At 33.9% G+C, this 27,714-nt stretch overlaps 1 protein-coding gene across 14 annotated transcripts in view; it reads left to right on the plus strand.

Annotated features, from left to right (window-relative positions):
• DZIP3 (DAZ interacting zinc finger protein 3) overlaps positions 1-27,714 on the plus strand; it is a 92,579-nt gene that overhangs the window by 38,297 nt on the left and 26,568 nt on the right. For 13 of the 14 annotated variants that reach the window (XM_034657975.1, XM_034657998.1, XM_019807315.2 and 10 more), the window contains 13 exons: positions 451-570; positions 2,186-2,287; positions 3,648-3,740; positions 4,514-4,566; positions 12,252-12,328; positions 14,026-14,643; positions 16,731-16,763; positions 17,681-17,850; positions 18,633-18,677; positions 22,571-22,596; positions 25,119-25,284; positions 26,724-26,819; positions 26,998-27,125. In XM_034657975.1, coding sequence (XP_034513866.1) covers positions 451-570; positions 2,186-2,287; positions 3,648-3,740; positions 4,514-4,566; positions 12,252-12,328; positions 14,026-14,643; positions 16,731-16,763; positions 17,681-17,850; positions 18,633-18,677; positions 22,571-22,596; positions 25,119-25,284; positions 26,724-26,819; positions 26,998-27,125 — 1,727 coding nt within the window. The remainder of the gene's footprint in view (positions 1-450; positions 571-2,185; positions 2,288-3,647; positions 3,741-4,513; positions 4,567-12,251; positions 12,329-14,025; positions 14,644-16,730; positions 16,764-17,680; positions 17,851-18,632; positions 18,678-22,570; positions 22,597-25,118; positions 25,285-26,723; positions 26,820-26,997; positions 27,126-27,714) is intronic. The other variant, XM_034658046.1, reaches the window with a different exon arrangement.

The raw sequence follows: 27,714 nt of genomic DNA on the forward strand, positions 1-27,714 counted from the left end.
TGATTTGTTGTCTGCGTGTGTATTTTATTACATATATATATATTATATAAAATATATATAACATATATATGATATATAATATATACAAATATATATATATAAAATATATCAGAGCAAGTAGTTTTTAGTAGGAACATACCAGGTGTTATGCTATGAGTTAGGATGGTTAAGAGAGGTACAGCTTCAAACATAGACTTTTTTCCTTTCTCCATGTTTATGTTCAGTAAGAAACCCAGTGTTTCTAATTTAGGGCCTTCCCATATATTGTTTACTTGGAATGAGGGAAATATGTTCTGTTACTGTTTTAAAAAAAAAAAACATATAATGCCTTCAAAAAGGGAGATAATCAAATGGACATATTATTTAAGGTAAAATATGGGAAGCATTGCTTCCATATTATTAGTCTTGTTACTAATAATTCATAAGATCTTTTTAATTTTTAAAATCTAGGATCTTCTTAATGATTTTATCAAGACAACAGAAAGTAATATAATGAAGCAGACCATTTGCAGTTACCTAGATTGTGAACGATCTTGTGAAGCTGACATTTTAAAGAACACCAATTATAAGGTAATATAATTATTAACTGAGTATTTTTAAAAATGAAATTATAAAATTAAACTTAGATAAACATTACTGTTATCGTGCATCAAAATATTGTTTAAGAAGAGTACTTACTTTAATTAGAGTATGCAGCTAAGAAGTTGAATATCTCAGGGTGCCTGGTGTCTCAGTTGGTTAAGCATCCAGCTCTTGATTTCAGCTCAGGTCATGATCTCAAGGTTGTGAAATCAAGCCTTGGGTCAGGCTCTGCACTCAGCCGGGAGTCTGCTGGAGATTCTCTCTCTGCCTGTGCCCCTCCCCCTGCTCGAGTGTTCACATGTACTCTCTCCGCCTCTCTGAGTATCTCTAAGAACTTATATTCATAGTGAGCAGGAATTATATATATATTCTGTGAGTCAATAAAAAATCAGTTTTGATAGGAATTTTGTAATATTCAAATGTCTCTGTAGTTATAGTTAATGTCCCTGCAATCATAACAGTAAAATTTATGTAAAATATTCTTTATAGTTAGAAATGTTATAGGTTGAGAATATTACCATTTTACTAAGATGAAAGTTGTTACTCTTCAAGAATTCTGTTACTAAGTGATCCGTATCTGTTGAATGGGTCTTGGGCAAGCAAATGAAACCAGCCTGGATTTGAAGAAACTCAACAAAGTATGTCATATATAGTTCTCTCTGGATATATCAGAATAAGGCTGTGTGAAATCACAAGATAGGATGAGACGTGATCATCTGTGCCAATCTGACACCACTTCTATCATATAATGGAAATCCAGTTGCAAGGCATGATGAGTGAGTGGTGGGGGGAGAAATCCAAAATGTATTCATTAGAGTAACACAGGTATTAAGAAGTGGGCCGGGTGAAATGGAGTGCTTAGGGTGGGGGCAAGTTGGGTCTGGTTTAGGTGACGTGGTGATAGGGTCCTAAGGTTTCCCAGGGAGGCTTCCAGGGTTCCAATCACATGGACAGCATGTAGCATCAGAAGATCCTGGCCACAAAGTTTAGATCTTTTGTCATCCAAGCAGTTTACCTATTTAAAGGAAGCAGGACTATAGTTCCCAGGGAGTACATACTGGGAAGGACTAGAAATTTATGCCTTGGGATAATGCAGTAGCTATCTGTCATTAATATTGCAAATCAGGTCTAGCTATTGTTGACAGAGATGCCAGGGGGAAAATGGTATGAAATTGGGGCTAGAGGAAATGAGAAATGTAAAAATGGAGGTGAAGAGGGGTAGGCAACGTGTTTCTCTAAAAAGGTCATTCACCAGATTTCTGATATTTTGTTGTATCAGATCAACAGTATATATATCAGTATATGGAAAATATTACATTGGCTTCTTCCAGTTATTGCCTTTTTGTCCTAATGCTTCTGTCTTTAGTGATGTAAAAAATGGACCTGCAAAAATGACTTACAAAGTTCTTTGATTACCAGTGATCTGTTGATAAATTTTAAATGCCATGTAAAACTCATGTAGTTATAGAATAATTTTGAAAGTCACTTAAGGTGTTCATGTTTAAATAAGTGAGTGAATGAATGGGTGAGACTTATGGTAGTATTTTCTATACCTATATGAATTATTATTTCCATATCAACAGCTTGCTTTTGTCTTTTCTAGGGATTCTTTCAGTTAATGTGCAGCAAAAGCTGCTGTGTTTATTTCCATAAAATTTGTTGGAAAAAGTTCAAAAATTTAAAATATCCAGGTGAAAATGATCAGGTATTTGTTTTTCCTTCAAAACTTTACAACATTTCTTCCTTTATCCATCCCATTTCTTCCTGTTCACATCCTTCTCTGCTTTTTTTTCTGGCTCTGTTTTTCTTTCCCTATTGTCTCTGATGCTTTTCTCCTCATTTGTTCATCATCACCACTTATTAAACACATCTTTTCAGGGGTTACTCTGCTAGTTGCTTTGTTTAGTGATTTCTATCAATTTGTTCCCTTCCTTTTAGTTCATGCTCTTAAAAATAGAAATATTGTTGTGTGTATTCACATAAAGGATGTAGAATCAAAGAATATAATTGCTGAACAAAAAAAATGGAAAGGACACATAATTTTAAGGATAGTTTCTATTTTAAGGGATAGAGAACAATAATAATAATACATTTTATAGTCTTCAATCAAATATTTATAATTATTTATATTTACCTAAGGTAATATACTAAATTATATTCTTCTGAAAGGAGAAATCCAAAGCCCAATTCTATATTGATTACTCTTTAGTGAGCTAATGGCCATAAGTTAGGTTTATACTGTTCGGTTCTAGAGTGTTTATATTGTGCAGACAACAGAAAATCTTTATAAAGCAATTGTGGCATAGTAGAAAAAGGATTTTATATAGAGTTGGGTGATCTGGGTTCAAGTTCAGATTGAGCCATTTACTTTTTTTTTTTTTTTACATTAGGCTGGTGATTTAACCACTCAGAGACTCGGTTTTCTAAACCATAAAGTGAAAATAGTAATACCTAATTGTTGTGAGGATTAATAGATAAAACATGAACTTGCATTGTACACAAAAATCATTGTGTGAAGTGTTATTCTCCTTTTTTTTTTTAAGCAGCATGTGAATACTTTTCACTTTCTTTGATTGTTAGGGCAATGAACATAGCTCAACCTCAGAAAAAGAAGTACACGAAAACTAAGTAACTTAACTAGGGAAAATAGCAAGTTCAGAGCCAGAGAAAGTCAACGTTTTTATTTTTTTTTCCTGGAATCCTCATATGTCTGATAGAAATTCAGTATTCTTTTTTACACTTGCCTAATCAGTACATTTCACTTGAAGTTGCTTTCTCTAGGGACAGCGAATACATTTTAGGCTGTTTTTTGGTACTTGACTTTGAAGTAGAAATGATAAAAGAGAAAAGAGTGATCATGCATTTTAAATAGGAAATCCATTGATACATGAAATGGACTATCTTTAAACAACTAATTTTCAAATGTTTATTCACATCTTTTGTTTTACCATTTAGCAACATCTGCTTTTAACTTTAATCAGATTTGCACATTAGTGATTTTTTTTCTATTTTATTGCTTATATTTTTTTCTATTAGTAATTTGTTTTTTCTGTTGATAACTTTAGACCTTTAGTGGGAAAAAATGTTTGAAGGAAGGATGTACAGGTGACATGGTAAGGATGCTGCAATGTGATGTACCTGGAATTGTTAAAATTTTGGTGAGTATCTTTTTCTTATTTTTCTTGCTTTCTCACTGGAATGGTATTTTCTACTTCAAACAGATTTGAGAATCATAATAATGGTATTCTAGTCATATTTTTTCTCTTTGATGATGACTAAGCTCTCTGACCTTTCTATTGCTTTGATTTTTCCAAAGTACGATTTATGTGGTCCTTAAGAATTAAAAAAATTAAAATTAAAAATAAAGACACACACAGAAGGGGAGAGAGGGAGAGAGACAAAGCTGGCAATGGCTGTACCAATGAGGAAAGTCATAAACCAAGAATGATAATCTAATTCTGTGCCATCTAAGGTTAAAAATAATTTCAGACTTTCTGAACTTCTTTTAGTCTGTGAGTATCTTCCCACAAATATATCTGTAGGACATCACATATTATACATGTTACATACTCAAATGGTATCCACTTAATTTTTTTATTTAATGAAATATTTTGTTGAATTTTCAGTATATAAATAGACCAAAATTAGAAATATGTATTATTTCTTTCTTTACATATGTATATTTTTGTATTTCAGATTCAGCATTTAAATCCTGTACTGATATATAGTAGAATTGCTTTTTAAGATCAACTCTAGTTTGTTTTATTAGGATTGCTTATGGCTCACCTTGTTACTTCTGTTTTACTTGTTTTAAAGTCTCTATAGCTTCATTCTCATTGTCTTTTTTCAAATATTAAGGGTAAGAAGTAACACTAAAGAATTTTGAAAATTGAACTACTTTAGGGCTGTTTTTTTTTTCCATCACTTGCAGTTTGAAGTTGTGAGAAAGGATGAATATATAACCATTGAAAATTTAGGAGCAAGGTAAGCTTGAAATAAAATCTTCTTTTTCCTGAGTGTATATATATTTTTCACTTGCTGCTTTTTTCTGTTTCTGTTCACTTGTTGGAGCTCCATTAAGTTTAAAGGTAGTATTAGTTGTATGAAAAAACTGTGTTTGGTTGACATTTATTTCCCCCACATTCACCACTTTGTAGACATTTAAATTCTAAAGTAAATAAGAGTAAATTTTTGTGGATACTTTTCCCTTAAGTATGAAAATTATCCTTCCCTGAAAACAAAACATATTTTTCTTAAAGTTATTTAAAATTAGGTTGTTAGGATATAAAAACTTTCTCCTAGCTTTCAAAACTCATCCAGGCCAAGGTACAGTGTAAGCTGGGAACTCATAGAGGTAGAGCATTATTGCTATTGAAATTAGAAATTTCAGTATAAAATGTTCTCCTAATTTATTGATTCTCTTTTCTTCTATTGCAAGTGTAAATGTCTACCATTTTTCAGTCTACCAGGATTATGGCATTGATATCTAAGACATCAGTTTTCCTTCATGAGCTAATGAAAACCCAAGTCTTCATCTCTAGCACAGGTTCCACTCCTTAAATCTAGATCTACTGGTGTACTAAATATCTCCACTTTTTTTTTTTTTAAAGATTTTATTTATTTATTTGACGGAGATAGAGACAGCCAGCGAGAGAGGGAACACAAGCAGGGGGAGTGGGAGAGGAAGAAGCAGGCTCACAGCAGAGGAGCCTGACGCGGGGCTCGATCCCAGAACACCGGGATCACGCCCTGAGCCGAAGGCAGACGCTTAACGACTGCGCCACCCAGGCGCCCCTAGATTAGGTGTTTCTATCACATGTTCCCTTTACTTCTCCCATCAAAAAATTTATTATTGACCCTGGAACAATGTGAGGGTTGGGGTGCTGACCCTCCCTGCCAGCCCCACAGTCAAAAATTTGCATGTAATTTTTGATTCCCCCAAAACTTAACAGGCTACTAACAGCCTGTTGTTGACTGGAAGCCTTACTGATAGCATAAGCAGCCAATTAACACATATTTTGTATATGTATTATATACTGTATTATTAAAGTAAGCTAGAGAAAAGAAAATGTTATTAAGAAAATCATAAGAAAGAGAAAATACATTTACAGTACTATACTGAATTTATAAAAAAAAATCATGTATAATTTCAAACCCATGTTCAATTCAAAGGTCAACTGTACTAAGTTTTACTATACTTTCTTGGCTATCTTCTCCATTTGACTGTAACGTCCTTGAAGGCAAGCACTTTATCTTGCTTACTAGTATATTCCTAGTGCATAGCATAATGCCATATGGGTGCCTGCATATAGCTGGTACCCAATAAATACATGACAGATGTAGAGGTTCTGAATTCCATTATTCTGCAATGGGTATGTTACTTTAGTTCTGACAGTCAATTAACTTGAATATGAACTGTGAACTCTTTTTTGGAGGGTGGTGTTTCCAGTCTCAGTTCGGATCTTTTGCCTTCACCTGAGCTGCTTTGAGTCTGTTCCACACAGAATATACAAAGAAATCTTATAACTCAAAATAAGACAAGCAATCCAATGAAAAAAGTGGGCAAAAAATTAGAACACATAATTGGTTCAGCATTCAGAGGTCTGGCTAGAAACAATTGGGGGTTTCTTCTCTGACTCTTTCCCTTTTAGGACTCCCCCACTCTTCAGTAGCCATTGTTCCCTGGCTTCAATTTTCTGGTTCCTGCAGTGAAGGAGACTTTTGTTTTCCACCAGGATATACCTAGCCCCAGGTTAAAAGCTGTAAGATAGGTGAACTTACTGACATTTCATCCAGCTCTCTCCTCTTTTCCCCTGAGCATGCACCCTCTCAGCAGAGTTGGTCTTTTCTTTCTACTCTCCAGTGCCTCAGAGAGCTGCTTTTTGTAATTTGCCCACATGTTTTAGTTGTTTTCTGTGGGAGAATCCTCTGGTAACTGGATCTCAGTACCCAAATTGGAAGAGCTACTTCATGGGGTTTTATGAATGAATAAGAAGATAGTTATTTTTTTAACTTTAAAATGCTTATTGTTATTAAAATATATATAAGGAAACACTCACAAAATATAAATGCAGAGTTTAACAGTTATTATAAAGCAAACACTCTTGTGTCCCCACCCAAGTTAATAGCATTTTGCTAGCCCTCTGGAAGCACTCACTGTTCCCATCTCCCCCACTCCTCATCTTCTCCTTAGGTAACTGTTGTCCTGAACCTCACAGTTATCCCTTTCTTGCTCTTCTTTATAAAAGTGCCACTTATAAATGCATTTCTAAACACTGAAGTTCTTTTTATAGGTCAGGTTTTTCAAGCTACAGTTTATATACAGTAAAATTAACTCTTGAGAAACAAACATTTAAATGAGTTTCTTTGTATACAGTTGGTACCACTACCATGATCAAGATACAGAATATTTTGGTCTTCCCAAAAGTTCCCCCAAATCTCTTTTGTAGTCATTACCCTCTCTAAACCCGGGTAACCACTTATATGATATCTGTTCTGATAATATTGCCTTTTACCAACTGTCCTTTAGTAGGAAAGCCTTTTGCATCTGAACTTTTTCACTTAGCATAATGTTTTTGAGATTCATCTGTGTTATTGCATGTATCACTAGTTTATTTTTGTCTATGGCTGAGTAGTCTTCCATTGTATAGATGTACCACAACTTATTTATTCGTTAAACAGTTGATGACATTTGAGTTGTTTCTGGTTTGGGCTATTATGAATAAAGCCACTATAAATATTCACATATATACTCTTTTTATAGACATATGCTTTCATTTCTCTTATGCAAATTCCTAGGAGCAGGAGCACTGAGTCATATGGTATATGTTTAAGGTTAAAGAAACTGCCAAATGGTTTTCAAAGCAGCTGTACATTTTATCATTCTCACCAGCAGTATAGGAGAGTTCTAGTTTCTCTGCAGGTGTGTAATGGTATATTGTTGTGGTTTTAATTTGCATTTGCCTAGTGACTAATGAAGTTGAATATCTTTTCATGTGTTTATTTGCCACCCGTGTATCTTCTTTGATGAATTATGTGTTCTAATTTTTTGCCCACTTTGATGAATTAGGTGTTCTAATTTTTTGCCCACTTTTTTCATTGGATTGTTTGTCTTATTTTGAGTTGTAAGATATCTTTGTATATTCCAGATACAAGTTCTTTATCTAATATGTATTTTAAAAATATTTTATCCCAGTCCATGGCATGTCTTTTTATTTTCTAAAAGGTATCTTTCAAAAAACACAAATTAATAATTTCATTGAGGTCTTATATTTCTTTTATTCTTAATGCTTTTTGTGTTTTAAGAAAAATTTTTCCACCCCCAAATCAAAAGATTTTCCCCTATATTTTTTCTAGCAGTTTTTAAAGTGAGGTTTTACATTTAGATTTATAATCCATTTTCAAGTTAATTTTTGCATATGGTGTGACATAAGGATCACGGTTCATTCTGTCGTATCTATATACATATATGTAATATACAGATTATGTGTATTGTCCTTCTGAACTCATTTTTGTCTTCCATTCATTTATCTGTCCATTTACCAATACCTCACTATCTTCATTGCTATGGTTTTGTATTATCTTATGAAATTAGGTGGTATGAGTTCAACTTTGTTATTTCTCAAAACCATTGTTTTTCTGTTCTAGATCCTTTGCTGTTTTTTAATAAATCTAAGAAATACCTTATAAAATCTTCCAAACTCTTTGCTGGGATTTTGACTGAGATTATGTTGAATCTGTAGGTCAGTTTGGGAATGATTTGCATATTAACAATATTGAGGTTTCCCATCCATGAACGTGGACCATAACTTCATTTAATTATATCTTCTTTGATGTCTCACAGGAATGTTGTGTAGTTTTCTGTGTACAGTCTCGTAAATACTTTGTCAGGTTGTCCCTAAGTATTTGGTCTTTTATGCTGTTGCAAATGATATTTTTAAAATTTTAATTTCTAGTTATTATATAGAACTGATTTGTATAGACTGAGCATGTATCCTGTGACTTGGTATTTAATGATTCTAATACCATTTTGTAGATTCTTTGAGGTTTTCTACAGATGATTGTATCATCTCTGGCTAAAGACAACTTTATTTCTTTTTTCCAATTTATTTTTATATTTTTTATATATATTTTTATATTTTTCCAATTTATATATTTTTATATTTTCCCAATTATATTTTTTGTGTTTATTTTTCTTTACTTACTGCACTGGTTAGGTCCTCTGGTACAGTGTTGAATACAAGTGGTGAGAGTAGACATCATTGCCTTTTTTAGATCTTAATGAGACCACTTTTTTTTTCCCACTTAGTATGTTGTTAGCTGTAGATTATAGTTGACCTTTTTTTAGGTTGAAGAAATTCTTTTGTTTTCCTAGTTTTCTGAAAATTTTGATCATGAATGGGTATTGAATTAATGCTTCTCTGCATGCATTGAGATGATCATATGGTTTTCTTATTCTTTAATTTGTTAATATGCTGAATTACATTTATTTATTTTGAAATGATGAGTCAAACTAAGCTTTCCTGGGATAAATAACAGTTGGTCGTGATCTGTTTATTTTTTCCATATTGCTGTTTTTTTCCTATAATAAGTCTTAAAAATAAAAAATTTTTAAGATTTATTTATTAGCGTGTGTGGGGCGGGGGCAGAGAGACAGTGGGAGAGGGAGAGAATCTCAAGCAGACTCCCTGCTGAGTCTGGAGCCCAACAGGACTCGGTCCCAGGACCCTGAGATAATGACCTGAGCTGAAATAAAGTCGGACATTTAACCTACTGAGCCACCCAGGTGCCCCTTTCCTAGCATTTTAAAGATATAACATTATTTAAGTTTAAGGTGTACAAAATGACGATTTGATACACATATATATTGAGAAACGATTACCTCGGTAATGTTAGTTAACTGTGTGAGGTGATAGATGTGTTAACATTTTTCATGTGTGTGTGTGATGTGAACTTTTAAGATTGACTTTCTGGGGTACCTGGGTTGCTCCAGGCAGTTAAGCATCAGACTCTTGGTTTTAGCTGGGGTTGTGATCTTGGGGTCATGAGATCAAGGCCCATGTCGGGCTCTGAGCCTAGTGTGGAGTCTGCTGGAAATTATCTTTCTCTCCCTCTCCCTCTGTACCTCCCCCTGCTCACATGCATGCTCTCTTTCTCTGCCTAGGATAAATCAATAAAATCTTAAAAAAAAAAAAAAACCTACTGTCTTAGCCACTTTCGAGTATACAAACAGTGTTGTTAACTATAGTCACCGTGCTGTACACTGGAATTGGATCCCGTTTGTATCCTTTGACCCCCTTACTCATTTTCCCCACACCTTCATCCCTGGCAACCACCATTCCACTTTCTGTTTTTGTGAGTTTGGGGGTTTTTAGCTCCCACATATATGTGAAATCATATGGTATTTGACTTTCTCTGTCTGGCTTATTTCACTTAGCATAATGCTCTCCAAATTATCCATAATAGACATTTAGTTTGCTTTCATGTCTTGGCTATTGTATTGTAAGTAATACTGCAGTGAACAATGGGATGTAGATGTCTCTTTAAGCTAGAGATTTCATTTCCTATGGATATATAATATATACCCAAAAGTCGGATTGGTGGATCAATTCTGTTTTTAATTTTTGAGGACTCTCCATACTGTTTCCCCTAGTGGCTATATCAGTTTACATTCCCACCAACAGTGCACAAGGGTTCCTTTTTCTCCCTATCCTGGCCAGCACTCATCATCTTTTGTGTTTTTGATAATAGCCGCTCTAAACAGGTGTGAGGTGGTATCTCATTGTAGTTTTGATTTGCATTTTCTGGATGATTAATGATGTTGAGCACCTTTTCATGTACCTGTTAGATTTTGTCTGTGGATTAATACTTTCATGGTATATCTGTTTGCATTTATTTACCTCAACCTGTATATGTCTGTATTTAAAGAGAGTTTTTATAGACAGCATAGGTCTTGCTTCTTTATATCTAACTTGACAATGTCTGTCTGTTAAATTGGAATGTGTATTCCATATAAATTTGCTGTAATTATTGATATGGTTGGATTCAAATCTATCATCTTACATGTTGTTTTCAGTTTTCCCCATCTGTTCCTTGTGTTTTATTTCTTGGTTTTTTTTCCTTTCCTTGCTTTCTTTCTTGTGATTGTTCTAAGACTTATGATATACATTTTTAACTTCTTAAAGTCCATTTTCAAATACTATATCACATAGAGTGTATGAACCTTATTATATGTTTCCTTTTCTTCCCATCTTTTCTGCTATTGTTGTCATTTGTTTTATTTATAGATATAAATTCATAATTATATTTATAAGTATAATTTAATTTTTTTCTGTTTTGAGCTTTATATACATTTAAACACTTAAGCTTTTTATGCTTACCTATACATTGTGTGATACATTCTTATTATTATAGTTTTTCCATTTCATTGCTATAATCTTATTGTATGGCTATACTACTTTAATTACACTGGTAGATAAATGGGTTATTTCTGAATTCTGGCTATAAAAAACAGTGCTATGATGAACATGCCTGGACATATCTCCAATTGTATATGTGCAGAAAGTTTTCCAGAATTTATACCTAGGAGTAGAACTGGTAGGCCATTTCTCCGTATCTTTGGCTTTACTAGATTTTGCTGAACTGTTTCACACAGTGGTTTTACCAATTCACACTCCCAACACCAAATTCCTTTTACTCAGTATCTTCGCCAGTACTTCATACCGTTTGAGTTTAAAATGTTTCTGGTGTAGTGGATGGTTGGCAGTGTTATGGTGCTGGAGATAAAACAGTTAACAACAAGCACCACCAAAATCTCTGTCCTCGTTAAACAAACGTTCTGTGGTGGTATTGTCCCATTTTTGTTTTTTTTTGTTTTGTGTGGCAGAGTTTATCTCAGTGCCAAGTCTTTTAAGTTATTCATTTGTTTTATGGCAACATTTACTTAGTGTTTCATCTGTTTAACAAATTTTGCTACTTTTTTTTTTAATTTTTTTTTAAAAGATTTTATTTATTTATTCGACAGAGATAGAGACAGCCAGGGAGAGAGGGAACACAAGCAGGGGAAGTGGGAGAGGAAGAAGCAGGCTCATAGCAGAGGAGCCTGATGTGGGGCTCGGATCCCATAACGCCGGGATCACGCCCTGAGCCGAAGGCAGACGCTTAACCGCTGTGCCACCCAGGCGCCCCTAAATTTTGCTACTTTTAACCTCATTTTTTTTTTAGTTAATTGTATTGCTGTTATGTTGGTTTCTTTGTCGCTGCCTTGTTTTTTTCTTTTTTAAATCACTAGTCATTGAATGAATTGAATTTCCTTGGAATAGTGATTAGTAAGAAGATCTTATGTTGGAGGGGGATCCAGAAGAAGTTATAGATTTGCTGGGTTTTTCTACAGTGTTTCTGCTGCCATGCCTTTTTACAAATAAGCTAGTCACATGATTTGTTGGGGGGGGTATGAAGCCTGGCGTATCTATTTGTCTCATAATTCCAATGAAAATGACAGGGGTTGTCATTTTTGGTGGGTTTTGTTTGTTCATTCCCTTTTCTTCTTTGTTTTTAAGTTTTTCCAGGAGAAGGAGGAGATGAAAGTGCTCACTTACTTAGCCATGCTGATGCCAGAAATCTTGACTGACTTTGGTATTAACTGTAACTTAATTTTTTTCTACTTGCAGTTATAAAAAGTTAATGTCTCTGAAAATCACTGATACTGATATAAGACCGAAGATCAGTTTAAAATTTAGTACAAAAGGTACTGTTTTATTCTTCTATTCCTCCTCTTGAAAACTATATTAAAAGCTTTGACTTGCTGTGTAGTGTATCATACCATTAACAACCATGTGTTTTGTTTATCATTCACTGAGATTGGGTTTACACTAAGTAAGCATCACTTGACATAGGCTGGAATTCATGAACAGAAATCAGGTATATGGGTCTTATATTACCTTGGCCTCCTGTGGAGAAGTTTGCTAGGTCTGGTGTGTATAGCTGTGACTACACAATGAGATTGGACTCCAGCAGGTGTTCCCAGCAAACATCTCCTTTCCTGTAGCATTCCCTGTGACTAGAGCTAAACGGAAGGCATGAAAGTTTTGGGTTCAAGGCCAAGCAGTCTAAACTTAGGTGCCAGCTGTTTAGGAGTATACTAAGAAATGCCAGCTGCTTGGCACTTGGATACTTTAGGGCTCCTAGTCCCATGGAATATTAGTTTGGTGGCAGTCTTTCTTGCTAGGGGAAAATGAATGTTCTTGATCCCTGCCAGCATCTTATTCGGCCAACGAGAGAAATCTCCTTGGGTCATTTCCTTGTAACCTTGCTTGCCTCCATAGTGTATGTCAAGTATATCAAACAATTTTTATGTTTAAAATTTCTTGAAACATAAAAATAGAATCGTGAAGAATAAAATAATAAAGCTGCATTTTATGATAAATATATATTTGGATATTCATACAAAAAATATGCCATCATATATCAAGTTCTTATTACTTTCTAATTCACCTCAGTCTGCTTTCCTCCTTTGGAAGTGCTGTTAAACCAGAAAAATACCAAGTAGTTCATTCTCATACTTTATTCCATTTCACTGATGAAATATCTTAATAATAAACTTAATGAACTTAATCATTATTTTTTGAGAGGGTAAGAACATCATCATCAGGTCAGTGTGTGTCAAACTTTTATATATATTTAAATCATCTGGTGATTTGTTAAAACATAGGTGCCAGTTCAGTAGCTCTGGGTTGGGGGAGGTGGCTGGAGGGATGCTAAGATTCTGCATTTCTAACAGGCTCCCATAGGGATGCCACTGCTGGTCTGTGGACTACACTTTGAGTAGTAAGGCATTAGGTCACTTTATGATTTTGATATGTAGTTCTGTATTGTCTAATATGGTAGTCACTAGCCATATGCAACTATTTAAAGTAATAAAAATTAGATATAATTCAAATTCAGTTCCATTGGCAAAAAAGCAGCATTTCCAGTGTTCAGTAGCTAGTAGACCAAATCTAAAACATTTTTATCACAGAAAGTTCTACTGGACGGTGCTGATTAAGATAAAATATAGTTGCTTAAATAAAGTAGAATTAAACACTGGCAGTTATCATTCTTGGTAGCCTTCAGAATTTTCAAAGGCCTAATACTTTTTATGCCATTTAAACAATTTACTTGAACAAAACCCTGGATGGTTGAAAGGCTTCTGTGGTGATTAGTCTTTGTGATTACTTTTGCTTGGGAATATATTGTTTTTGTTGGGATTTTTTGACAGCTAGACAGTTAGCAGCATGCCTGTTGAGCGCTGGCTGTGGCAAAGCACCGTATTGTACTTCATTCTTTTGGAATAGTCCCTGTCCTACAGGAGCTTAGGATGTAATACGAGAGACCACATAGAAAAAGAGCATTAATGTGGAATGTTTTGACTTCTCAAAACATTGAGAATTTTGATTTCATTTTCAGATGAAATGCCTATCTTCAAACTTGATTATAATTATTTCTATCATCTGCTTCATATAATTATCATTTCTGGTACTGACATTGTCCGGCAAATATTTGATGAGGCTATGCCACCCCCTCTTTTGAAAAAAGAGCTTCTTATACACAAGAATGTGCTGGAACCCTACTACAACCATCTTTGGACCAATCACCCTTTGGGTGGAGCATGGCATCTGCTTTATCCCCCAAACAAGGAACTACCACAGTCCAAACAGTTTGACTTGTACCTCCTCTTAGCTCTCATAAAACATTTGAATGTATTCCCTGCACCCAAAAAAGGCTGGAATATGGAACCACCATCTTCTGATCTCTCTAAGTCTGCAGACATCTTGAGGCTGTGCAAATACAGGGATATCCTCCTTAGTGAGATTTTGATGAATGGTCTCACTGAGTCACAATTCAATTCAATTTGGAAAAAAGTTTCAGATATTCTTCTGCGCCTTGGGATGAAGCAAGAGGATATTGAGAAAGTGAAGGAGAATCCCATTGAGAATATCTCCCTCGATTATCATCAACTATCCATCTACCTAGGCATACCAGTACCAGAAATCATCCAGAGGATGTTATCCTGCTATCAGCAAGGTACAAAATAATTACTTACTTCACCTGTAAAATTTCACTGAGTATCTGCCATGTGCCAGACACAGTGCTAAGGGCAGGAGATTCAGTGAGCTCACATTCTTGGGAGGATAGACTCATCAAGAAACTAATAAAAATCATAGTGCTAGAGATGTTCCAGAATACCATGGGAAATCCTACCTTAAAAAAGTCCAGAAAAGCTTTCTGGAGAGTGTAATATTTAAGGAATTCTTAAATGACATATAAAAGTTAGCCCAGTGAAGAAGATGGAGAAGGACGTTTCAGAAGGAAACAAGAATAAAGGTATAGAAACACAAAAATATATTGTAATTCAGGAACTAAAAAGTTTTGCCTTATTGAGATCAAAGTAGGGGAAAGTTAAAATACATTCAAGAGGATTTCTCTTGCCATGTTGAGTTTTTGTTTTCAGAAAGGAACTGTTGAAGATTTTTCAGTAAAGGAGTTTTATCACTATTATAAAATTAAGGAAAACCGTGGAATACAGGTACTGTGTGTTTCAAGGACACCCTTTTAGATACCAGGGGTATATATTTTCTCCTTCTTTCCAGCAGAACCATGACATTTAGTTTAAAAGTTTGGCAGCTGTCCATTGGCCATGCCCATGGGTAATTTAAAAAAATCAAATAATGTTTATGTAAGTATCCAAGGTCAGCATTAGCCATTCCCAGACATTGTCTCTTGATATGGGAAAGACTTCATACTTCCTCTCCCACATTCCTGGATAGCTTTTCACTTGTCATCATGGGGAGTGGAGTTCAAGGCATGTCAACATCACTGAAACCCTTACTGTGCTATTCTGGGTGACTTTTCCTGGTCCCAGGTTATTAGTTGTATTACCTAGTGAGCAACTGATGACCACACTGATATTATGTAACCGTACAACTTACCAGGTTTCTAGTAATTGTTGAACTGGTCCAGATTTTCTTCAGAGATAATTGCTAGGCCCCAGTAACAGTCCTTTTACTAAGGTTCTGGGATACCAATGTGTTTTCCTGCTTAAACTGTAAGAGCTTTCTTTGAGCATAAAAGAAGAAAATGCTGACTTTGATGATATTAGAAAGTCATGCAAGAACCCTTGACTTAAAATAAGGGCTTTTTTTTTTTTACATTTACTTTATTAAGGTTTTTAATAACAAATGAGAATAAAGTTAATATTTGGGAAATATTTGAGCACTAAATAAATTCAGTGCATTTCAAGCAGTTCTTACTTAAGTAGACCAAAAAACTTCAAGTCCCTTTAATAGAGGCTTTCTTAGCATCTTATATCTTTTTCTTAGTATTATTACAGTTGCTGTTTTCATTTGTTTGATTAATATCCACTGTTCCCACTAAATCACTGTATAGGTTGTCTATGTCTTCACCATTCAGTATCTAGAGCTTAATAGGGCCTGATGCATTGTAGGTGCTTAATAAATATTAATGGACAAGAGAGAGGGAGGACTGATCAGGATAATTCATATTGCTAAAAAAATGCTCCAGCTTTCAATGGAGGTTTGCTTCATAATTGACTATTATTACTTCATGACCTTAGACTTTTAAATTGTAAGAATGTGCTACTTTTTTTAAAGTGCTTATATTCTAGGCATTATCTATTATGAACTATCAAAATTTTGTTTTCTTTTTCTAAACATGAGTTTTGTTTTGTTTTGTTTTTATTTTTTTAAAGATTTTATTTATTCATTTGACGGAGAGAGAGAGACAGCCAGCGAGAGAGGGAACACAAGCAGGGGGAGTGGGGGAGGAAGAAGCAGGCTCCCAGCAGAGGAGTCGGATGCGGGGCTCAATCCCAGGACTCTGGGATCACGACCTGAGCCGAAGGCAGACACTTAACGACTGAGCCACCCAGGCGCCCCTAAACATGAGTTTATAACCTTTATGTTATAATCTGAAGATTATGCCTTGTTGCCCTGTTTAAACTGGATTCATGAGTGAAGCTGGTTGTTTTTACAGTTAATTATAAAATTAATTGGTGCACTATAAAAATCTTCTGGCTTTTCTTAGTCCCAGTCAGATATTTTTTGGTTGCATTTGCAATTGTACATCTTAAACTTTTTCTTTATGTATCATAGGAATTGCTCTACAGTCAATAACGGGCAGTCAACGTAAGTATGTTTAAAAACAAAATGCTTAGGTGACCTTTCAACTTGGGATAGTTAGGGGATACTTACAGGCATTTTATTTGGTCAGATAAACCATATGATAAACTATAATTATTTGTTATAAGCTTGGAAAATCATGTGGTCAAATTCCTACTGGTCAGCTGAATACGTAGTGTGAGCCTTTTTACTCTGCTTTGGTCTTAGTGCATGTGCTCCAGGATTTATCCAAGCATAGTTTGTTAACTTTTTAACACATTGGACCTGTCAACAGGCAGAATTGTCTGCCTGCTTGCTCTACCTGCTCATGTATGCTACTCTTTAGCTTATGTAGCTTTTATGTGGTTAACTCTCCACTGTTAAACTATATACTCTTTTTGCCTGGTAGTGAATTGCTGATTTTTTAAATTTCCATTTTGGTGCTCTTGGGTTTTTTGTTTGTTTGTTTGTTTGTTTTAATGCAATTCATATTTTGCAAGTAAAATTATACATACGAAAACAACACCATGGGTTTTGTTTGGAGTAAAATTATACTTAATAAAAATGTTTAAGTTAGAAATAAAAAATGTTCATTATCCTAAAATTATACTAGTTCCAGTATTAGTAGGGTCAATGTCAGGATCCTCAAAAACTTAGTATTTAGAGTCAACTTAAGTTCTAGAATATCTAATATTTAGAGTCTACTTAAGATAACAGTATCTTAGCATTTGGGCTTATACTGATTGGTTCTAAGCTAGTATCTGTACCTGTTTGGTCATTGATAAATGGGCATTTCATTTTCATCTAGTGATGGAACAGAGTAAGATGTCTTCTATTTCTGTTCCTGGGATGGTGTTTTTTGTGGGGGGAGGATTTGTTTATAATAGTGATGAGGCTAAAACTGTATGCATCCCAATCTTGAGTGTTTTGTTCTTAACATTTAGGAATTGAAATAGAAGAGTTACAGAATGAGGAAGAAGAACTAAGTCCACCCCTCATGGAGTACAATATAAGTGTGAAATCAAACCCTGAAATACAGTTAGCAGAAATGAATAAAGATGGAGCATCAATACCCAGTGAATCTTCAACAGAATCTATTAAAGATCTCCAGGAAGTATAAGCTCTCATTAATATTTAAATTAAAACTTAATCAGGGCCTTTAGTTTGTTGCATGTGCTGTACTTACAGCATCCCAGACGATCTTAGTTTATCATAGTGTTTACATAGAGCTTGAAGTGGAATGGTTCCTCCCCTAGTACTTATTCCAAAATCTTTCCTGCCTTAACCTTTTATTTTGCCAGCATTTACTGAACACTTGTTATGTGCCAGCCACTATGCTAGATTTCTGAACATGTTTCTTCATCCTGAGTGATGGGAGTGGAAGTAGGAACTTAATAGAAAGTAGAAGAAAGCACAATGGGGAATAGAAGAAGAGAGAAAGAAGAAAACAGGGATATTTCAATGCCATTTGCACAGGGGTAGAATTAAAATCTTGCAGGATGGAATCTCTGTATTTCTTTAACAGTTATTATATGGTCACTAAATTACTCCCAAACTTAGTTTTTCTTCTTATGGACTGGAATATGTTGAGTTTTTAAAAGTCTCTTCCGCCTTTGTTGCTTATGCATGCACATGTGTAAATGAGGATCTGTGAGCTTTTTTTCTATAGTCTATTCATTGATATGTTATTCCTTTATAGATCAGTGATTTCTCAAGAGCAGAAGACTGAGATTAAAATCAAAGTGAAAATGAAAATAATTTTTTATAGAATCTAAGAAGAAAATGTGATGTATGATATTAGAAGATAGAAGATTTCAGTGGTTAGAGGAAATATATTTTGCAAAATAACATATTGTGCAGTTTGAATTGCATATTAATTGATTTATTTCTTGTCAGGTTAAGAGTAAACCAAAGAAAAAGAAAAAGACTAAGAATAAAAAGGTAAGTGACTGTATTAGCATTATAATAGACGAATGTCTAATTATAAACACTTAGATTTAATACATGGATTCACTGTTAGAACTTAAAATTAGTTTAAGTAGACATATAGCATAAATGACTTAAAAATGTCAATAGTTTATTGAATATGTGGCATATAGAGAAGTCTATATATATTAGATCATGAATGATTTAAACTCACAGTGTGTCCTACTTCACTTCCCTAAATGATTATACATTTAAATATACAAATGAGAAACTGAAGTAGTTATTTGGAAATTTCATTAATTTTTGCATACCACTGTCATTTAAAAAATGCCTACTCCGTGTTTGAAAAACAGCTTCTCATATTTCTAGTGATATATTCAGAAGCATTTTTCAAAACCTTAAGAAATCTTGATTTTCTTTTTGTCCAAGACTCTGACAACAATGCAAGACTGTACAAAAACAGTATACAATTTCAAGAAGCTTCATTCATGCCTTTTGTTTTGCCAGTTACAAAATAAACAACTTCTTGTTACTGTCTATAGCAGTTTTAGCAAAAAGTCTCTTAATTGCTTGGAAAATTACAAAGGCAAGTTGAGACTTGTTTTGTTTTTGACTTAATTTTTTATTTAACTAAGACTGTATTCCTGGAGCAATTTTGTTTTTGTTGTTCAGGGAAAAATTAAAGGGAAGGTATAGAGATTTTCCATATATCTCTGGCCCCCACACATCAATAGCTTCCCCCATTATCAACAACCCCAGCAGAGTGGTACATTTGTTACGGTAGGTTAACCTGCGTTGACATATCATAATCACCCAAAGTTCATTTACATTTTGGTTTACTCTCGATGTTCGTAGATCCCTATGGATTTGGACTCAAGAGGTTTTTTTGTTTTTAATCAAGCATAGGGCTAACCATTATGCTTTGCAAACTTTATGGTGGAAAAAAAAAGTGTTATTTTCTGGCCTGGAACATATACTTAAAATCTAGATGTACTCTGTAGATTTTATTGTAAACTCAGAATATTTGCCCAACTACAATCTGGTAAGCCCATGTTATCTAGTCTTTTGAAAGTATACACAAATTTTAATCATAAATGAAATTTAATACAATGAAGGGAAAGTTACAAAAAACTTAGGTGAAGGATAAAATAAAGGTTATTTATGCTCTGATCAATAAAATATCAATATCATTTTCATATTTATCATAACCATCATTTATTCTAACTTACCATTCCATCCAAAAGTTATTTTGAAAATTGTTATGTTTTTAAAAGACTTGAATAAGAAGACTTACTTTTAGGCAATTTTTGTATGAAAAAACACAACCTGGTCCATTATTTTAGCTAATATTTTTAAATTTTTGCCAAAACCTTAGTAAATCTCAGGTCTAATACTATATAAAGCTGGCCGAGTAAATCCACAGCTGTCACACCAAAGGTATATAGTTTGTCTCTTCCAAAAAGGTATATAGTTTGTCTCTTCCAAAAAAATGAAAATATGGTTAATCAGATTCTCAATTTTAGTTAAATGGAAAGTCCCACTTTTATGTCAAATTGAAATTAAATGGAATAAACACAACTGAAAATAAATGTAAACACAGCTCAAGACTTCATATGCTAGTAATATTGAAAATGTCTTATTAAATATCAGGAAGCTTTTTGTTATTGTTTATAACAACCTAAGTTTTTCTCCCAATTTGTTTTATTGGAAGAAGTTGAGATACTTTGAAGATAATTTTATATAGATAAGATTTGGACATTAGAAGAGAGATCTTATATCTTTTTTATCTAAATTTTAAAGTTATAGGACCTAAAATTGCTGAAATTTTTGCATATGACTATTTCACATGTAATAGTCCTATTAATATACTTTGTTATTGTAGGTACAAAGAATTGTCTAGTTAAAATGTAAGCAACCAGTTGTAAAAAGCCAAGGCAATCACGTTTTCTAATCAGTTTTCCTCATGAAAATTCTAGCGTACAGAAATTAGCTTGTGTTATACAGAATAACATCAAAGTCCCTATGAATGAAGTTGTGTCTTCTCTTAATGATTTGTTTTGCAATATCTCTACCTAACATTAGTTGAAGTCCTACAAAGATCTACCAGGGACTCCGGAAGAATATGATAAAGTAAAATTTGTATAGCAAATAGAGGGGACAGTACAGATGACTACTAAATAGTATATAGAGAGGCTTTGTAGTTACTCTTTCTTCAGTTAGGAATTTCATATTTAGCTTCTAATATATCCAAATTATAAATAACTCTTTTGGGAGTTAATTAGATCCTCCTTCCCACTCCCACCTCCCACCCAGGGGAATTAAGGGTTAAGAATAGAAAAGGGAGGTAAAGCAGATGGCAGAAGAATAGAAGGCTTTGTGATGAAGCCTTTGGAAAAGAAAGAAACATGGCAGGAAATAAATCTAGCCCTTCAAATTGGGTGTGCTCTCTACAGAAGGGAAGTTGCTAAGATGCATGTAGAACAATGCTTGCTTTAACAAAAAGTTGTCATGGGAAGAGCTAAAAAGTTTCAGAAACTATTTCAGCTGTACTAGGTGTTCATATGAACAACCAGATGTCTTTCCATTCACTTATTCAGGTACACTGGAACCAGGGTTTAGGAGTTAATAATTCTAAATTATAGAATCAAATAGGCACTGGACATTGATCAGACACTAAAATGCAAAAGTCCTCTTAGTATACAGACATAAAGCAAAACAAATTTGTAAGTACATCATGGAATCTGTAGGGAAGAAGACCCTGAGGTTTCTTGTAAATAAGAGGTGGTAGTAGAAGTTAATACTCTAATTTATATAAAAGTAATTAATACTCGTAATAGAAAGGTAATGTATAAGAGTAGTTAATACTCTTAATTAGTGTGTGTTGAGTGTCATTAATGTTACCTTTATATATATTCTGTTGCCCTTATAGCTTTACTTTAATGAACTTAAAATTTAGGGTTGTTTTTTTTTTTAACATTTCCTTCTAATTGTGATCTCCCTAACACTTTTTTTTCTATAAGATTTTAATACATCAGTCTGCTTTTACCTTATGTGTAGATTTTTAAGAACTCTTGTAGTTAGTATAGTATTCCATAAAGGAGAATTACACAACTCTGTCCCAAGATTACCAGTAGGTACAAACTCAGCCCCATTACTTATTTCCAATACCTGAATCAATAATTTTTAAGTTGTCTCATGACTCAGTGGTAGATTACAAAATCAATTCATTGGGTCACAACTACCATTTTATAAAATAAATAGAATTAGTAGGAATAAAAAAAAGCTTCAGAATTCATCACATAGTGTCTTAGTTCAGGCAGCTATAACAAACTACCATGGACTGGGTGGTTTAAGCAGCATTTATTTATTTTTCCACAGTTTTAGAGGCAGGGAAGTCCAAAATAAGGTGCCAGCAGATTTGGTGTCCGCAGAGGGCCCTCTTAGCTTGCAGATGGCTAACTTTTTGCTGTATCATTACACGGTGGAGAGAAAGAGGGCACACACAAGAGCAAGAGATCTAGCATTGGGGTCTCTTCTTTTAAGGGCGCTAATTCCATCCTGAGGACTTCATAGCATCATCTAAACCTAATTACTTTCCAGTGGACCTAACTCCAGTTACCATCACATTGGGGATTAGGGTTTCAGCATATGAATTTGGGAGAGGCACAAACATGCAGTCCATAACACATATACTATGGGTAAAGTTTATTTAGTGGAACTTAAATTTCAGTTTTATACTTATAGATAAAGATCCATATATAAGTGCGTTTACATCATGATGTTAAATGTATTTTTTATTTTGATTGTGGTCAAAAAAGTTTGAGAAACACTGATCTAAATGCAGTCACATCACTATGCTGTACTGACATAGTTGATACAGATTACTAATTCTTGATGCTGTTTTTCAGAATAAGGAATCAAAAGAAGAACAAGCGTAAGTATTTATTTAATTTTTATATTTTTCTGACTATTTTCAAGTGTGCTTTGCCAGTATGACACAGCCTTGCCTTGGAAAGTGTTCTAGAAGAAGAAAGTACAATCCCTTGTCTTAATCAATTGTCACTTTTTAACAGAGTGATAAAAAGTTAAATTATCATTTACTTTGGGAGGTTAGAATCTCTCACTGTTTTTATAGATGGCTACTCAAGAGTCATCCAGTACTAACTGCTTTTTTATTCAAAGACTAATTTGGATTCAAAGACTAAGCATCAAATCTTTTAAAATCTTTTATTCAAAGACTAATTTGGATTCAAAGACTAAGCATAAAATCTTATAAAATATAGCCTAAGTTGTGATTAACCAAATCTAAATTTAAGTAAGATTTAACCTTAAAGAGCAGATCACTATTTGTCCTAGTGACCTCTTTTACAAAAGAGTTTGTTTTGGTTTGGTTTGATTAACCCACAGCTTTTTGTTGTTGTTATTAATCCCATTTGTTAACTGTGAATTTTGAACCTTTACTGGCAACCTTTTAATGTCTGAAGATCACTGTTATAAACTATGTGAGTGATGACAGTGCCGTAGAGGATGGAAGTAGGGGAGACAGTAATGAAGAGATTCATTATACCCACCAAAAAGTTTAATTGAAAATCGGTAACTTTAGAGAACTCACTGTGAGGACATAAATTATTAAGATATCTTTAAAATGGTAGCAAGAACATATTTTAACTTTAAAGCCATCACTTGCAGTTGATATTTTCTCACTGGTAATGGCATGATCTACTTGGTAAGTAAATGTTCATCATCCAAGATGAGTTTTCATGTTCTCTTTAAACAAGTTGAGCAAAACAATACTAGAGCAATAGTTTTTTGTTTTTTGCTTTTTTCAAGCCAGGTCTAAGTGCATAAAAATAACTTACTAAAGAGTAAAACAGTGCAGTCAGTCATTTTGCTTATTTCTACCTACAGTGTAGACCCAGACCTGGATGATCGTCAAATTACCCAGGAACCTTTGTTTTCACATGAGAATTTTCAAATACACATAAAAATTAAGAGCATAATATACGTCTACATTAATATATGTAACTGTCATCCTGATTAAGCAATTACACTGTTTTTCCACATTTGCTTTATTCTTCCCTTAACATTTTGTTCTTTTTTGAAGTGTTTTCAATCCTAAATTTCATGTAATTTTACCTCTCCATGCTTCAGTTTGCATCTCTTACTGATATGAACATTTTCCTATATTATCACGATGCTATTATTTAAACTTTAAAAATTTGGGAATAGGGAATGCCTGGGTGGCTCAGTCAGTTAAGCGGCTGCCTTTGGCTCAGGTCTTGATCCCAGGGTCCTGGGATTGAGCCCTGCATCTGGGCTTCTTGCCACTCCACCTCTCTTTCTCTGATAAATAAATAAAATCTTTTAAAAAAAAGTTTTAGGAATAATCTTCTGGAGCTTTTCAAAAATACAAATTCTTCTGTATATTTATAGTTGTCAGGGTACCTGCAAAAATAATAATTTTAAAAAGCTCTTCAGATAATTTGGAAAATTAATTGGGTTTGGGAACCAGTGGTCTACACAGGCAATTGATTTCGTTGAACTTTCCAAAATGGTTTAGTCATTCTAGAATACCTTAGTGATAACTAATGACTGTTTTATAGCGTTTTACGGGGTACTCTGCAAGCATTAGATGCCATTGTTTTCTAGGTCTCAGTGTCTAAAAGAAGTAATAATGCATCCTAGAGTTATCTGTTTTCTTTTTATTCACTAATCATTTATGTCACATTACAAGTAAAAGTACTATTCCTTGTTACCATTTAGTGAGATTAAGAAGGAAATTTATAAACAGGCCAGTTTGAAAGGATAGTAGCATGCATTTAAATTTTTAGATGTGGGTATAGAAATGAGTTAGTTGTCATTGCACTTAGAGTATTTTCATTCTTTTTTTAGTGGTTTTCTGGTTACTGAAATCCATGTTATTGCAGTTTTTTTTTTTTAAGTTCTATTACCAAAGAAACCTCCATTTTTAAATCTCCTTTATGTTGCTATTTACAGCCCTCTATCTTTACAGCCCTCTCTCTAAATGTACACTGGACCTAAGCAATGAAATTGATTAAACCAACCTACTTGTTAAGAATGCTGGAATGATAAAATAATATAGCAGATGTGGAAATGCTTGTCAATATTTCCCAAAGTATTATTTCCCTAAAAGTAACTGGTGTTAATAATTATAATTTGAAAAATGAACTCCATGGTCTCATAATTCTTGAAAACACTAGGATGAACAGAATAGGTACCTCAATTGAGCACTAGCTCATATATGCTAAATAAATTCATTATGAATCATCAAGAGAAATACACAATATGAACACTGTGTAAACTTTCTTTGGCCATGAACCCTTCTGATGCTGAACATTTCATGAGACCAATACAGTATTAATTTGGGAAGCAATGGCTTAGATGAAAAACATTCAACCATTATAAAAGATTACATTGATTATGTCACTACTATAGCCCCAGTATGATAGGAAAGGAAGAGCAGTTGAAGAAAGAGCAAGCAAATCTACACCCAGTCAGTGGATTTATGAAAGATGATGCAAGTGATATTCAAGAGGATTCTGCATCTGAAGACAAATTCTATAGCCTGGATGAATTGCATATTCTGGATATGATAGAGCAGGTAAGCCTGATCAGAGAGGGTACAGCCTTGCCTCCCTTCTTCCAGAAACAGTTGTTAACTGTTGTTTTTCCCATGACTCTTTGAACAGCGTGTTAGCCTAGTGGTCTGTGCTGTGTTTGTAAGGAGCAAATAAAAACAGGAAGGGGGAGGGACAGGGGTAGATGGAGGAAAAAAGAACCTTAGGAGCTGAAACTTTTCACTTTAGCCTTCAAACCATTTCCTGGCTTTAACTATTAGGCAGTGTTGATTACGAATGCATTCCTTGTGAAAGGTTTTCAAATACCACAAGGGGAAAAAAAAACTTGGCTTAATCCTATTGATTTAATTTTGAGAAAAATAGTTTTGTAAAACAGATACTTTCATTTTTAAAAAATTAAGCTGGTTGTAGAATTGACATGTCTACAAAAATATTAATGTACAACAGTGATTTTTTGGTTTTTTTTTCCTTTGGTTCCTTTCCTAGTAGTAGTCACTGCTGGGAATGATGTACCTATATGTGACAGTACATGTGAACATGATTTAATTGCTCAATAGAATACTAAATCAGGCAAAGTATATGACTCTTTTTTTTTTAATCACTTGATTTAAATGAGAATTCCATACTAAGGTAATTTAATGATAATTTTATGATAAGGTAATTTAATGATAACCTGTTCCATAGTATGTAGGAATATTGATTGTCTAATGGTACATTTAGTAAAAATGATTCCCTGGCTGATAAATGTCATATCTCCTTTTCCCTTTCTAGTTATAATAATAGAATATATGTATTTTAACTGAAATGACATATTCTTAGCTTTGGATGTCAGACTGAAGTTTAAATACAGGGCCTTTGGTTTTCATTCAATAGCTATGAAAGCTCCAAAATACAATAAAAATGTGGCACACATTTTAGAAAATGTTTATGCCCTCATTTATTAAAAAAACATTTAGCACTTGCTTTTTGTCAAGAGCTAAGCTAAGACATGGTCCCTGTGATCATAGTGTTTACAGTCCAGTGGAGAAGTTGAATATTATGCTAAGGTGGTACTAAGTAAAAATTAAGTGTTTGGGCACTTAAGACTGCCTGACTTAGAATTCAGTCTTCTCCACTTTCTGTGTAACCTTGGGTAAGGACTCAGTTTTATCATCTCTAAAATGGGAATAATAAGTGCCTACCTCATATGGTTTTTATGACAATAAAGGCATGACCAAAAAAAAGCTTAAAAATATGGCAAGCATGCAGGTACTGTTGTCCAGAAGTAGCAGCAGTAGACAAGTAACTGTGGGATTGTGTAGTGAATGTGTAATTGGGAGAGGTGTGTTTATCAGAGAAGTGATGCTTGCATTGAGACATAAAGCATGAATAGGAGTTAGATGGCAACTTTAAATCCCCTTTAACTGAAGAATTAATGTTTTTTAGAAGGAAATAAGGCATGCATATTCCGTTTGCTCATTAGGGCTCAACCAGCAAAGTAACTGCAGAATATGGAGAAACTGAGAAGGAAAAGCTTGCTCGGCAGCGGCAGCTTTATAAATTGCACTATCAATGTGAAGTAAGTATTTTTGTCATTCTACCTGAAGCCAGTCAGTAGTTGAAATGTTCAATTTAATGGTAGTTTCTTTTTTTTTTTAAGTACCCATTTTTTTCCCGAAATACCTGTGTTTTTTTTTTTTTTTAATATATGGTGACTTGAACAGAAATAACTATGAAATAATATTTTCATTGATCAGGATTTCAAAAGACAGTTGAAAACAGTGACTTTTCGATGGCAAGAAAACCAAATGCAGATTAAGAAGAAAGACAAAATCATTGCATCTCTGAACCAACAAGTGGCTTTTGGAATCAATAAGGTTTCCAAGTAAGTGCAAATCTGTTGATAACGGGAAAATCTGGATTTGCTCTGTAATGCACGATCTTTAAAAGATAATCCGTGTGTAGCCACTAGGTGGCATTGTGACTACACATTAGGAACTGCCGAGTACAGGCCTGCACTTGCTTAAAAACCAACTATACTTTTGCCTTGCCAGCTGGTTGGAGAAATAAGCAAGTGCTCACTCTATATATCAAGCTTTACATGTATTGGCTGAACAAGTGTGATTATAATAGAATTACATAGAATTACATGAGAAAGATAATTAACTTTCAGGTCATGATTCTAATTTATGAAAATATGACCAATGATTTGCTGTTTCTTTATAGCATATAATGAATGTGTTCCTCAGAGATACCCATGAAATCATTTGAATGATTTTTTATATTGGTCTCTCAGAGTTTCTGTGTTCCAAGACCAAGAGATTAAAAATGAATCAAATTCCTGAAGACTCCTCCCTCCAAACAGTCTCATTTCCCTTAACAATCTTAGGTATTAAATACCTAAGACTAAAAATTCTGACTTAATAGGGAAAAATGAGTGTCTTGTTTTATTCTTTTTGTACTAATCACTGTCT

Source organism: Ailuropoda melanoleuca, chromosome 1 (assembly GCF_002007445.2).
Source record: "Ailuropoda melanoleuca isolate Jingjing chromosome 1, ASM200744v2, whole genome shotgun sequence".
Taxonomy (NCBI): domain Eukaryota; kingdom Metazoa; phylum Chordata; class Mammalia; order Carnivora; family Ursidae; genus Ailuropoda; species Ailuropoda melanoleuca.